The 14,507-nt window shown below is 41.8% G+C and overlaps 1 protein-coding gene across 1 annotated transcript in view; it reads right to left on the reverse strand.

The window, feature by feature from the left end:
- Window positions 1–3,589: 3,589 nt before the first annotated feature.
- RPS29 (ribosomal protein S29) overlaps window positions 3,590–14,507 on the reverse strand; it is a 290,939-nt gene continuing 280,021 nt past the window's right edge. The window contains exon 3 of the mRNA XM_061354590.1: window positions 3,590–3,606. Coding sequence (XP_061210574.1) covers window positions 3,598–3,606 — 9 coding nt within the window. The 3' untranslated portion in view covers window positions 3,590–3,597. The remainder of the gene's footprint in view (window positions 3,607–14,507) is intronic.

The raw sequence follows: 14,507 nt of genomic DNA on the forward strand, positions 1-14,507 counted from the left end.
CTTCTCCGCAGGGCTGCTCTGAATCTCTTCTCTCCCCAAACTGTAGCTGTGTCTGGGATTGCTCCGACCCAGGTATAGGACCTTGCACTTGGCATGGTTAATCTTCATAAGGTTACCATCAGCCCACCTCACAAACGTGTCAAGGTCTGTCTGGATGACATTCCTCCCCTCCAGCGTATCAACCGAACCACACAGCTTGGTGTCATCAGCAAACTTGCTGAGGGCGCATCCAATCCCACTGTCCATGCCACCAACAAAGATGCTGAACAAGACCGGTCCCAACAACAACCCCTAAGGGACACCACTCGTTGCTGTTTTCCAGCTGTACATTGAGCTGTTGACCATATTTTTAAGACAGTTAAGATATAATGAATGCCAAGGATAATTAAGGACAAAAATGGAAGTAGGTCCCTAGGATGAAGTAAATGAGATTTTTTTTTATTGTTATTCTTTTTGCATTCTTAAAGTTCATCATTATATGAAGCTTGAAAGCTCATTGGCATGATCAGCTTTGATTTTCATTTAATTTTCTCACTATACTTTTTCCTCTCCACTTCTTATTCATTGTGTTATTACATTTCTAAAAGGTATTTTAAATTAATTTACTGCACTCTGTGAACACAAGTAAAACTATTAGCTTTCAAAGAGTCATGTCAACGAGGTAAGCATGTTCATTCTTCCTTGAAGAAAGTATATTATAAAACCTGTAACCCATAAAACAAAATCTTACTTGCATTTTTTTGCTTTTTAAATCTACCCCTGAGCTAATGCAAGTAAATTTAGTACTTAATTTGTAATAAATATGCATGGAAAAATCAGAATACCTCACCAAATAGGTGTATTTACAGTGTCAGCCAGGAGGAAGTTATTAGTATATCAAAGGAAACGGTCATGCTTGGCAGCAAATACAAAGCATGCTGATGAATTTGTATGAAAACTGGTGGGGTTTTTTTAATATATGGCTATGGAAAGCCATGATGCTGCAACTGACCATGTCACTACAGCTATAATTTTGGCATGAAAGTAGGAATTGACAGCTAATTTTTTTTTTAGCTCCCAGGATGCAAACAACTTTCTACCACACAATTGAAGACTCAGAGTTCTTTCTAAAGAACTGAGCTGGAAAAAAAGACTTTTTTTAATAGGTAGCAGAATCAAGACATTTTGCATGTGTTTGCTAAAAGGAGGAGGTGACTAACGAACCCAGAATCAAGAGATGCTGTGTTACTGGATTCAAGTTTTTTCTCATTTGTGTTCTCATTCTCTTTCTTACCTTTTCTCTTCTTTATTCCCACTCCACCTAGTCTTGACCATAAAATGACCCTCTAATACTTTCCCTTAAAATGTCCCTGGGTCTCATAATCAGCTCTGGAAAAAGGAAATTAAAGGGATATACTAAAAGTTCAGAGGATAAAGTTCACTACTTCTCTACCATCCCCTTTGCTTTGAAATATTTTCAATGTAAAAACAATTGCAAGACTTTCAGAAAATGAAAGCCCTCAGAATAGCCAGGCACAGACAGGTTAAAGGGAAGAGAGATATAGGTTCACAGTATCACAGTATGTTAGAGATTGGAAGGGACCTCAAAAGATCATCTAGTCCAATCCCCCTGCCGGAGCAGGAACACCTAGATAAGGTTACACAGGAACGTGTCCAGGCGGGTTTTGAATGTCTCCAGAGAAGGAGACTCCACAACCTCCCTGGGCAGCCTGTTCCAGTGTTCTGTCACCCTCAGTGAGAAGAAGTTTCTTCTCAAGTTTAAGTGGAACCTCTTGTGTTCCAGTTTGTACCCATTTCCCCTTGTCCTAAGGTTCACCAGAAATCCAACCTAGCAGGAAGAAAAAGAGTAAGTGGAAAAAAACAGAGGTATATAACTCTCCATGGTGGGGATTTTGTAGACATTTAGAACTGGAAAAAGCCCTGGTCAGCTGTGGAGTTTTCACTTAAACCTGGTCGGGGGTTTCAGCTCAGGGTATTTCATCTACTAGTACCAGAGTAGTACATGGATCAGAAGTACTTTCTATATCATTTTTCGGCAATGTTGGGTTTGCAGCTTCCCACTACCATGTTGCACTTGCTAGCTTTTAAATCCTGACTGCTTGACCTTCACTCTGAAGTGATCAAGTAGTGTTTTATACAGGTTGAAAAGAGCCTGTTTAAAATGGAGAGAAGGCAAAAGTTACTTTCAGTATCTGTAAACTAATGGATATTGTGACTGAGTTCTGAAATTGCTTTCAGTAGGCTCTGTCCATGCAGTATCTTAAAACATGTCAATACACTAAATTTAGCCTCAAGTTTCTATTCATAGCTTGATAAAGCTGTCAGAATAAAATGTTTGCAAAAGACATTTCCATTGAAAGTTGTCTTCTGCCAGAGTCTTAAAAGTACAATTGTCTTATCCAAGTCCTTAGTAACATAGGAAGCAAATGCAAATTGATTTGAGGGAAAAATATGCCAAGACTGTAATTCTCTTTCTTAAGGTAAATGGATTCCTTTTAATAGGAGGATGTTCCAGCATTATTAATTAAGACACTGCAGACAGGAGAGCAGTTGATTTGAGAAGTTTTAGAGATCAGCTACAATGTATTAGGCTTGATAGCAGTGGAAATTATTTCAGAAAAAGCTTCGAAACAGATCTCGGTATTTCTTTGTTCTTTGCTTCCTGGATTTTGAAAAAGAATAAACCTGTCTCAGGAAAACAGCAACCTTTTGCTCTGCCTTTAAAGCCTGTAGTATTTTATTTATCGTTAAAAAATAACAACTAAAAACCCAGACAGCATAGAACCCAGAAAAAAAAGAACCTTATTTTTAATGAACTGAAAAGGTGCTTTCTTTGCAGAAGCTCTCTTCATAAGAATGCAGTTAGGTGACAGTCTGAAAAGCATTATACCTCCCCAGTAATTTCCACTGAAATGTTCACTCTGAAAGTTCTAGCACAATGCACACCAAGCTATACATAAGAATGTTTATTTTTACTACTCCTATTATTTTTATTATTCAATAAATCTATTGAGTAAGAAAAATCTTACTCTAAACGTTCAATGTTGTGTTTGCTGTGCTTAGACAAAGAGAGCATCAAGGAAATAATGTACCACATGAGCACAGCTAAAACTATTCCATACACAAATTATATACTTCAGTCATTGTTACTAGTTCTCCCAGTTGCATCTTTAAAACTGCAATAGGTACATTGCTTTCTTGCAGATCTAAACCACTAGAATTTAATTTCAATTTTGCTTTAAACATCAAAATTTATAGCTTTTATTTATGGGGCAAATTTAGAAAAAAATTAAAGAACCAGAGCAGTGTTAAGAACTAACAAGTATACTTTAAAAAACACCTCTCATGTTTCTCAGAAAAAATTGATGAACCTGGTGGCTTGAATCAAAACTTTTAATTCCTACATTCAGCAAATCTGTGGAAAAAACAACCTTCTTCTTTGGTCTCATCATAACTATCATTCTTTTCTAATTTGGTACCAGGTATCATGTCTTTGCATTTGGCTGTGATAGCTGAGATACACAGACTAATCCATCAGAGAAGAATTGAGTGCTGAACTGTCAGAGCACTGAAACTGTGAACCACAAATACTGGTGCTCAACACAACTTTCATTAATCAAGACTACCTTATTACTTGGACTAGGGGCACACTTACTATCACCCTCATGGCCCTTCTCTGGACTTGTTCCAACAGTTCCATGTCCTTTTTATGTTGAGGACACCAGAACTGCACACAGTACTCCAAGTGAGGTCTCATGAGAGCAAAGGGGCAGGATCATAGAATCATAGAATAGTTAGGGTTGGAAAGGACCTTAAGATCACCAAGTTCACCACTTGTGTGCGGCCATCCAGCCAGTTCCTTATCCACCGAGTGGTCCATTCATCAAATTGATGTCTCTCCAATTAAGAGACAAGAATGTCGTGTGGGACAGTGTCGAACGCTTTACACAAGTCCAGGTAGATGACATCAACTGCTTTACCGATGTCCATCAGTTCTGTAGCCCCACCATAGAAGGCTCCCACATTGGTCAGGCAGGATTTCCCCTTGGTGAAGCCATGCTGGCTGTCACCAAGCACCTTGTTGATTTTCATGTGCCTTAGCATGCCTTCCAGGAGAATCTGCTCCAAGATTTTCCCAGGCACAGAGGGAAGACTGACTGGTCTGTAATTCCCCAGGACATCCATTTTCCTCTTCTTGAAAATGCGGATTATTTTCCCTTTTTCCAGTCATCGGGAACTTCACCTGACTGCCACGATTTTTCAAATATGATGGCCAGCGGCTTAGCAACTTCATTCGCCAGCTCCTTCAGGACCCGTGGATGGATTTCATCAGGACCCATGGACTTGTGCACGTTCAAATTTTTAAGATGGTCTCTAACCAGTTCCTCTCCTACAGTGGACCCAAGGTTTTCATTCTCACAGTCCCTGCATCTGCCTTCCAAGACTTGGGTGGTGCGGTCAGAGCCTTTGCTAGAGAAGACCAAGGCAAAGAAGTTATTCAGAACCTCAGCCTTCTCCAAATCCTGTGTATCTTGTTCACCTGAGAGCTTCCTGAGGGGGCCTACATTCTCCCTAATCCCTAATCTGTTTTTTATTTGCTATGTACCTGTAGAATCCCTTCCTGTTATCCTTAATATCCTTAGCCAAGTTTAATTCTAACTGGACCTTAGCTTTCCTAACCTGGTCTCTAGCTTCCCAGACAACATCCCTGTACTCTTCCCAGGCTGCCTGTCCTTGCTTCCACCTTTTATAATCCTCTTTTTTCGTTTGAATTTTCCTCAGCAGCTCCTTATCCATCCAAGGAGGTCTCCTGGCCCTCCTGCTGCACTTCCTTCTAGTTGGGATGCAACACTCCTGAGCTTGTAGCAGGTGATCCTTGAAGACCAACCAAGAGTCTTGGGCCCCCTTGCCCTCTAGGGCTATATCCTATGGAACCTTACTAAGCAGGTTCCTGAAGAGGCCGAAGTCTGCTTTTTTGAAGTCTAGGGCAGTGAGCTTGCTGCACGCTCTTCTCACTGTCCTAAGGATCTCAAATTCAACCATCTCGTGGTCACTGCATCCAAGGCTGCCCTGCAGTGCTACATTTCCACCAAGCCCTTCCCTGTTGGTGAGCACAAGGTCAAGCATGGCACCTCTCCCTGTCGGTTCCTCTATTACTTGCAGAAGGAAGTTGTCTTCCACACAATCGAGGAACCTCCTGGATTGCTTGTGCCGGGTTGTACCATCATTCCAACAGAAGTCAGGGTGGTTGATGTCACCCATGAGAATGAGGGCCTGTGAGCGTGAGGCTTTTCCTATCTCTGCATAGAGTGCTTCATCCGCAGATTCCTCTTGATCAGGTGGTCTATAAGATACCCCCACAGTAATGTCTCCCATTGCTGTTTTCCCTTTAACCCTGACCCACAAGCTCTCTGTTATCTGCTCACCTGTCCCCAGACTGAGTTCCATGCACTCCAGCCTATCCCTAACATAAAGGGCAACTCCCCTCCGCGCCTGCCAGGCCTGTCTTTTCTAAAGAGTCTGTAACCTTCCATTCCAACACTCCAGTCATAGGAGCCATCCCACCATGTTTCTGTGATGCCTATAATGTCATACCCCCGTAGACAAGCACACATCTCTAATTCCTCTTGTTTGTTCCCCATGCTATGGGCATTTGTATAGAGGCACCTGAGCGGACCTCCAAATGAAGCCAGCTCATTGGTTGGAGCAGCTGGAACATCTCTGCATTGCTCCGAGCATTTATTATAGGTGCTGGCAACTGACTGGGTGTGTTGGGATGGAATGATGCCCCCCTGCCCCAACACATTTAGTTTAAAGCATCGTTGACCAGCCTGGCAACCCTCCTACCAAAACTGCCCTTCCCCTTCTTTATCGGACCAGCTCCATCAGCCCCCGCTAGACCTGGCCTACAAACTTGGGTCCCATGTTCAAGACACCCAACCCCCTGACTGTGACACCACCCTTTTAACCATTTATTAACCTGGCTAATCCTCCTCGCTTTTTTTAATTCCTCCCCTGTATCCTGGAGAATAGATGAGAAGACAGTCTGAGCTCCAGAGCCCTTAACCACCTCTCCCAGGGCTCTGTAGTCCTTCTTTATGCTCCCCAGGCTACTACTATCTATATCCTTAGCACCCATATCTATCACCAGAAGTGGGTAATAGTCCATGGGGCTTACTAGACCAGGCAGCCTCTCTGCCACATCCCTGATCTGTGCCCCTGGTAGGCAACACACCTCCCTTGAGACCAGGTCAGGCTGACAGAGGAGTGCTTCTGTCCCTTTCAAAGTAGAATCCCCTACTACTACCACCCGCCATTTTTTCCTGGCAGCTCCAGTTGAAATCTTCTTTACTAGTGCATCAGCCGGCTGTTTCTGGCGCAAGTGCGTTTCCTCATGAGCCCCCTGCAGGACAGCAAAGCGGTTCTTCGTGGGGGCAACAGGTTTAGGAGGAAGTCCTTTGCTTTTAATTGTTCTTTTCCTCCTTTTTTTGTTGGGTTTGTGGGGTGCTTTTTTTTTTTTTTTTCACCAATTCCCAGCTTCGAGGGTTAACAACCTCTTTCTTTTCTCCATGAGCTACAGGGGAAGCTTGTGACCCCTGCACAGTTTGGGCAGGGAGCGAGCATTCCTGTTTTCTCTCAGCTACCCTGACATCTTGTAGCCTATTAATAGCATCCTGCAGCTCAGTCACCTGGTGCAGGAGAACCTCCACCAGGGAGCACCGAGTGCAGCCCTGCCCATTGTGTACCTTTCCCTCACCAGACCAGTGCAGGCACTCTCTACACCCCAAAGTCTGCACTGCAGCCTCCCCTCTCATCGGCTCTGTCTGAGGGCCTACAGTGGCCACCGCCGGGGCAGCCAGAACAGAGCTCCCAGACCGGGCCCTGGTCATATGGTGAGTGCTCACCACCCCGCTCGCCTGCCCGCGCAAACTGCCTCAACCAACTCTGGTCGCCGCACTCCTGGTTGCAGGCGCTCCGTGGGGCAAGTTTTTAACCAATCAGGGCTAGCGCCGTTCCTCCTGGCTCCGGCCCCGGTGAGTCAGCTGCTCGCATCTTGTCGCTCTGAGTTGAGGCTCCTGGATGCTGATCTCCCCCCCACCGCTCCGGTGTTCAAGGCGTCCTCTCTCAAGCTACTCACCTCAGCAATTGACCTCCTTCAAAATGCTGGTCACACTCCTTTTGATGCAGCCCAGGATACGGTTGGCTTTCTGGGCTGTGAGCACACACTGAAGCTGGCTCATGTTAATTTTCTCATCGACCAGCACCCCCAAGTCCTTATCAGCAGGGCTGCTCTGAGTCTCTTCTCTGCCCAATCTGGATGATGGTCTTGATCCAGTTCCTGTCCTACAGTGGGCCCAAGGTCTTCATTCTCAAAGTCCCTGCATCTGCCTTCCAAGACTTGGGTGATGCGGTCAGAGCCTTTGTCAGTGAAGACCGAGGCAAAAAAGTCATTCAGAACCTCACCCTTCTCCAAATCCTGCATAGCTAGTTTTCCCGAGAGCTTCCTTAGTCTGTTTTTTATTTGCTATGTACCTGTAGAATCCCTTCTTGTTATCCTTAACATCCCTAGCCAAGTTTAATTCTAACTGGGCCTTAGCTTTCCCAACATGGTCCCTAGCTTCCCAGACAACATCCCTGTACTCTTCCCAGGCCACTTGTCATTGCTTCCACTTTCTATAAGACTCTTTTTTCATTTGGATTTTCCTCAGCAATCATCTGAAGGGATAGGATACTACTTATCATGAAGAGGGCATACCTAGTTAGCCTAAGGAAACCTATCACTGCATCACAAAGACAAATTTTTCCTTGATGCATCCCAGTACTGCACCAAAAGTGATCTTTCCCTGATTTCTCAAAAGCTGAATAATTACAAAAGACCACACACAAAGAATGACATCTGCAGCTCCTGAAGGGATTCTGAAAACTTTGAGTGTTTCTGTGAGTCTCTCCAACAAGGATGTTTGAACTCAGCAATTCCCACCTCCCACTCTGTGCTTTCCCACAGCAATATCTTAAAATCTGTTCAAGGGTAGCATCCATACCAGATATGGGATGTCATCAAAGCTGCTGTCTTCCCACTGTAGGTCACTCTCTAATTCTCTTCACAGGATGTTATCTAGGAAAATGAGTAAAAAAAAACACCTACATAAGAGGGACATGGAACTTTTGGAGCAAGTCCAGAGGAGAGTCATGAGGATGATCAGGGGGCCAGAGCACCTCCTGTATGAAGACGGGCTGAGAAAGTTGGGGCTGTTCAGCCTGGAGAAGAGAAGGCTGCTTGGAGACCTCATAGCAGCCTTCCAGTATCTGAAGGGGGCCTACAAGGATGCTAGAGAGGGACTCTTCACTAGGGATTGTATTAATGGAACAAGGATTAATGGGTTTAAACCTTAACAGGGGAAGTTCAGGTTAAATGTAAGGAAGAAATTCTTTACTGTGAGGGTGCTGAGGCACTGGAATGGGTTGCCCAAGGAAATTGTGAATGTTCCATCCCTGGTGGTGTTGAAGGCCTGGTTGGACAGAGCCTTGGGCAACATGGTCTAGAGTGAGGTGTCCATGCCCATGGCAGGGGGGGTGGAACTAGATGATCTTAAGGTCCTTTCCAACCCAAATCATTCTATGGTTCTATAGTCTTGAAAATGAATTGTACCTGGTTTCAGAGACATGACAAACAGGTTTGTTATACACTGGGAAAGAAGATGAGGTGTCAATGGCTCTGGTTTTGCTAAGCTGTTGCAAGTCTGCAGATCAAGACTGTGTTTTAGAATCTTGCAGCAATATTAAATACAAAATGCCCTTGGGTGTAACCTTGAAACTAGGCGCTTTCATTTCCAATGCACCACCATTCTACTCAGTTTCTTTTAACTTTGTTTCTGAAAGACTGTGTCAAACCAACTTCGAGCTGAATACATAAGAAAAATTGAGTTTTCTCAGTGCTGGAAAAGATGCAGGTGCTATCCAGGCTGCTGTTGACAGTGCAGCAGATGGTTTTCTTCTGGGTTGGTATTTCTCAGATGCAGTATAATGGTTATCCATTAATAATGCACCAAATTGAGGCAATGAGAAGAATTAGAAGGGCAGATTATAATTAGCCTTGTGCAGCAACCAGGTACCAGAAATGCAGGTCATTATTTCAGCTCATCTAAATGCTTCTCATTTTACTGGTAGCATAACTAACATATACTTTGCCTGGTCATGTGAAAAATCATTATTTTCCTGTACCAAGGGCAGCATCCTACTAAGCTGCTACCATATTGCTTCTTAGAAGCTGTAGTGGCTTTAATTGTGAGTGACGCAAACTGTCTACATAGAGTAATTTTAAGAGAAAGGTACAGTAAATCAGTCATTATCCCAGCTTAAGGGCATTGGAGTTTCAACCACTTTATTGCAGAGTCCCATCAGTTTCTCTTCTCTAACAATACATCTATCATTTCTCTGTGATTACTTTGTTTACCTCATCTTAAAGGTTGTGCCTTGTTGAAATACTGATAATGAGAACATTAGAGAAAAAAAAGTAAAAAAGTCTTGCTCTTACAAGCTCTCCTTATTTCTGGTGTAATTATTCCTTCCTTTGCAATGCATGCCCAGGCATTCTCAGAAACACTACTAAAGATAGTTCCCCACATTCCAGTACTTTAATATGAAAATGTAACAGTGGAAGGAAATTGAGAGCAGAGCTGAGAATTGCACTGTTTTACTTAAATCTGTCACTGTTCTCATTGCTCTTCAAAATTGTAGTGAAGCAAGAAAAGACTTTCATTGATCTTCACTGGAAAATGGACGGAGTTCCCATGGACAGCAGATAGAAGGCAAGCTTCAACTTTTCCTCAAAGTTTTCTCTTTGGCCTCAGTCCTTGCCAAGCTCCTGTGCTGTCTCTCTCTGTTTTGAAAGATATTCTGCTTCAATTTACATTTATTTTTTTTTTTGTTTATACATATAAGCATTTTCAAGGTTTCTAGCCAGATCAGCAAAAGGATTAGATCTAATTTGCATGCCAATGGATGAGGTTATTTCTTTTCAGACAAGTAATAGCACCAATTGACATCAAGAGAAGACATTATTAGCTCTAAAGCTGCTGAAATGAATGAATTTAAAACCTTTTTGACTCCACTATAGTTACAGAAGTTTTTTGACATATTTCTGAAGGAAAACATCCAAGACAATTTCAATTTTTGCTTGTGTTTGTAAGAGCACTCTACTTACCAGAAATACAACCTCTCCTCCAGTAAGGAAATCTCACACAGATTTGGTTTTATGATTCGTGGGTTTCAAGAGTCTCGTCAAAAGCATGTAGACACCTCCTCTATGCATCAGTTATCAGAGGACTGAAACTTAAGGTTGTTGCTCTGGCTGTGGCTGTTTTCCAGCCAACTCACATGCAAGTTCCCATGACAATTCTGCAAGAAAAGTCAAATCTGCAAGCCCTGAGGTCCCTTTCAGATGATTCTGCTGAATTGCTGAAAGTTTTTATTCAGGTCTCTTCCTCTGTTAAATCTAGAGGGTTTAAAGTATCCAGTCTCTCTACAAATCCACAAGTACTAACAAATACCCTGAACTTTTTATATTCAGTACATGACAGAGCCAGTTTGGATTCACATAATCACTTAGTCTGGTTTTGTTATAAGGTTCCTATAAAGAAGATGTGCCTTTCTCAGAAAGGACTCAAGCTATTGCAGCCACACAGCTTTAGTTCTCCACATACAGAATTTAGCTAACTGAAACAATAGCTTTCAAAACTCCTTGGGAAATTGATTTGGAGATTAAACACTTAGAATGATCTGATTCAAAAGAGAGTGCAATATGTCTGCATACACAGTGAGTAAACCTGAGTTTCCAGGGACCATCCTGCAGTGATCTGTGAGATGGAGAATAAATTGTAACTGAGGGAAACAGTTCTTGAGAGCAGAAAAAAAAAAAAAAAAAAAAGTTATTAAAGATTACTCAAGAATTACCTTCTGATATAGTGAAAGATTAGCTAGAATGCTAGTAAAACTACTTACATGAAGTAAACAGAGTCTGGCTTGCTTTTATAAAGAAGGAAATTTGTATTAGTCTTGGTAATACAAAGTCAAGTAAGATCAAGTTATGAAAACTCACTCATTTGCTGTGCCCTTGCTACTAAGCAGTAAATGTTTAAAGGTGGGATAGTTCTGTTTGGATAAGTGTCCAAATAGCAGATCTTCTTTGTGACGGCAATGGGAGAAAATAAATGCAAACTATAAATACAACAAAATGCGCACTCCCCTTGGGGAAGGGGGAGGGTGCATTAAGCAAAGAAAGGCTCTGACTTCTTATGCATGCTCAAGTGGCTTAAGAGAACAAACCCACTGTCACTGTTAAAGAAAGGAGTGATTTTGGTGTAAAAGAAAGTAGTAAGCTGCACTCAGATAACATGAAAATAGAAGTGCTTTTATGTCGTGGCTGGATCTAGAGGGACAGTGGAACAGACACATGGACGACCTACAATAGCCATTGCCTTTGACACAATTTCACTTTGCAAATGAAAACCTGGCAATTGCAGTCACTAGCAGGCTACAGGTCATGAAACCTGATTTTTTAATATATATAAATCTACCTGAGATGCAACCACAAGTATAAATTCAAACTTTCTGCATCTTTGTAGATGAGGAGGTTCAGAGCTTCCTCAAATATATTGTCTGCACAAAAACCTTAATACCTAAAAGAACTTTATAACCTTTCATATTTTGTTCCAAGTTCCAAATTGCTGCATTCTATTTCTTTTAAGTCAAATCTTTCTTTGGAAGATACTGTAATTACTTCCCTGACATTCATATTTTGATCTGGCTGAAAAACACTGGGCAAGTGCACAAGGCTAGAGCAATACAGCGTTATTGATGATATCTAAGGGCTTTCTAATGACCACAGATGAAATCTTTTGGCCACTGCTCATGGAAGTTTTCTTTTCAGTAAGATTTGATGTACTAGACCATGGATGGGGCTGGAGATATTTTTTTAAGTAAACTATACAGCAATTACAATCCCATCAGAGAAAATCAGGGACAATTCACACAATTAGAGTAGAAATCATATGTACTGTCAGGAATCATGCTAGTTTATGCCAAACAGATTTTATACTCCTATAAGAATGAATTAGGAATTAAACTCCTTCTTTTTGAGGCTAGTGATGGACATTAATTAACATGACTAACAATAAGATAAAATGTACAGATACTATCTAAATATCAAGGATTAGACAAATCATTAAAAAAAATAAAAAGGAGTAAATACAAATTTAAAGAAAAGACAAATGTGTTTATCATACAAGGGTCTTGCAGTAACTTGACTTCATTTGGCCAAAATACTAGCTTTGTCGTGTCAAATGGGGTTGGTCAACTTGGCTTACAGCTTATTGTGGAGTACATGGACAGATGATGAGGGAGTGATATTTCCTTCAGGAATAGACAATTTAAATGTGTCTATGGCTCTTCTTCCTTATTTTGCAGAGTCTGTGGGGCAGTAAAATAGAAAAGGACTCAGAAAGTCGTGTTCAATCCAAGGGCACTGGAAAGCATTTCGCAGCCTCTGGTGTTTGGCAGCTTTTGGAAGGGATGCTTTGTGGATCCTTCTGGATGAGATACCCATTACCAGCTGATTACCAGTGACCCTGAGTGTGCCCTTCAATTCCACACACCTACCACAAGTATAGTCCTATCAGTCTGCAAGCTACCTCATTCCTGTCTTCGAGCCACAAATTGAAAGGAAAAAGATAAAAACATCCCATAGGTACACTTTGTATGGGGCATATGTAACAAGCAATTTAGAATGCTTATCAACCGAATATATTTCCCAGACCCCATCTTTATCTAACATGAAATCACAGTTCAGTGATAAAGAGATTGTCCTGGGGAGGACCTGGAAGAAGCCAGTTTTGTCCTCTTTGTTGTTCCTCCTCCGAAATTCCTCCTGCTTCACTCACTAGCTAAGGCTACAAATGTGCTCCAGACAGCAAGAGATGACCTTGAAAGTATTCACCACTTCTTAACCTGCTTAAAACTGAGTTATCATTGCATATTCCACTTTTTCAGAATGACCATGCTTAACAGTATAATCCAATCTTTCTGTGTTATATTTCATTCATTTTTACTGTAAGCCATTTGCAACAAGGGCCACCATTTACTGTGTGTTTGCTAAAAGCAAGAAAGCCTAGGAATTTAAAAAGAAAGAGAAAGGTCATTCAAGTAGGGGAAGCCATACATCTTGCAAATTAATTGCAGATTTTTCATGCTGTGGCTCATTCAATCCAGTGATGTCTCATTCTCATCCTTTGTCACCTAAGATTTTTTTAAGAGAAAGTTGGTTCTTTGGAAGCTGGGCATAAAGAGGTCTTACACCAGCTGCAAATCAGCTTTATTGATCCACATGTACTGAAAAACTTACAATAATTGAAAAAACCCTAGAGTTAGAATGGAGGTAAATACCTTTCTGTTTCTCATGACCTATATTGAAAAATCTTCTACTTAAAGGCGAAGCTTCAGATTAAGCAATTTTCCCGGAAACTTGCAAACATTAACCACCTATGTGACCCCAGTTAAGACCAAGTCCTGATCAGAGATACAAGTTGGTTGAACACCAGGATATAATAGTAGTAACAACTGCATTTCTTATTTTTGTTCCTACTGGTGCATTTGGGGATTCTGAGCATGTCATTCACCAAGCTCCTTCTTGACTACAAGTCAGAGTTGGGAAAATTCATTACGTCTGTGATGCACCCCCCTTTTAGCGTGGAACTTGGGCAACGTCAACTGGATATGGAGCAGCATAACCCTTTGCACTTCTGAACCCTGCATGCAGTCATTATGCAGCAAAGCAATGTTAAAATCAATGTCACAGTGCAGAAGGAATGCCAAAGCTTTGAATGAACAGCATATGAGCCAGCAAAGATACTGGAGCTGAGTACTGATAAGAGCAATTCAGTCCCTGGATGATTTCTAAAGACAGTAATTCCAGTCTTAGGGTTTCTTCATTTCTAAAATCCATTTTAAGAAAAGCTCTTGGGTAATCTAAATAGTTTACTATAGAAGGAGTAACACAACTTGACTTTCTGCAGCATCTTATAAATGACCATTTGAAAAAATGACAATTTAAATACAAACTACCCTTTCTGTCATGGTGGTTATTGAAGTCAGATTCAGTTAGGATGGCAACATGTGAAGAAGTCCAGCAACAGAGCTGCCTTCCCATCATACACCACAGATCTGGCAATGCACTAGATAGTGGAAAGGAGGATATTTCAGTCATCTCTTCCAAAGAAAGCTGTCCAGTAGTACATACAGATGGAGTCCTATCTCAGTGATGCCATTATATGAAGCTCGCTCTTCTTTCTTTTCTATCCTAGACAAGACAAACAAAAGGTGATGGCAGACTCCATTGGATGGAGTGAGAATTGAGGCACGGTGGCTACGTTAACTCTATCAAGAGTCCTGGAGCCATGATAGGAGTGGATCTGTGAGGTGCAGCAGTTGGCTCTGAAATCTCAGCAACCTCA

This window comes from Neopsephotus bourkii, unplaced genomic scaffold (genome assembly GCF_033783945.1).
Source record: "Neopsephotus bourkii isolate Nb327-2 ecotype Australia unplaced genomic scaffold, CSIRO-AGI_Nbou_v1 NB_740, whole genome shotgun sequence".
Classification (NCBI taxonomy): domain Eukaryota; kingdom Metazoa; phylum Chordata; class Aves; order Psittaciformes; family Psittacidae; genus Neopsephotus; species Neopsephotus bourkii.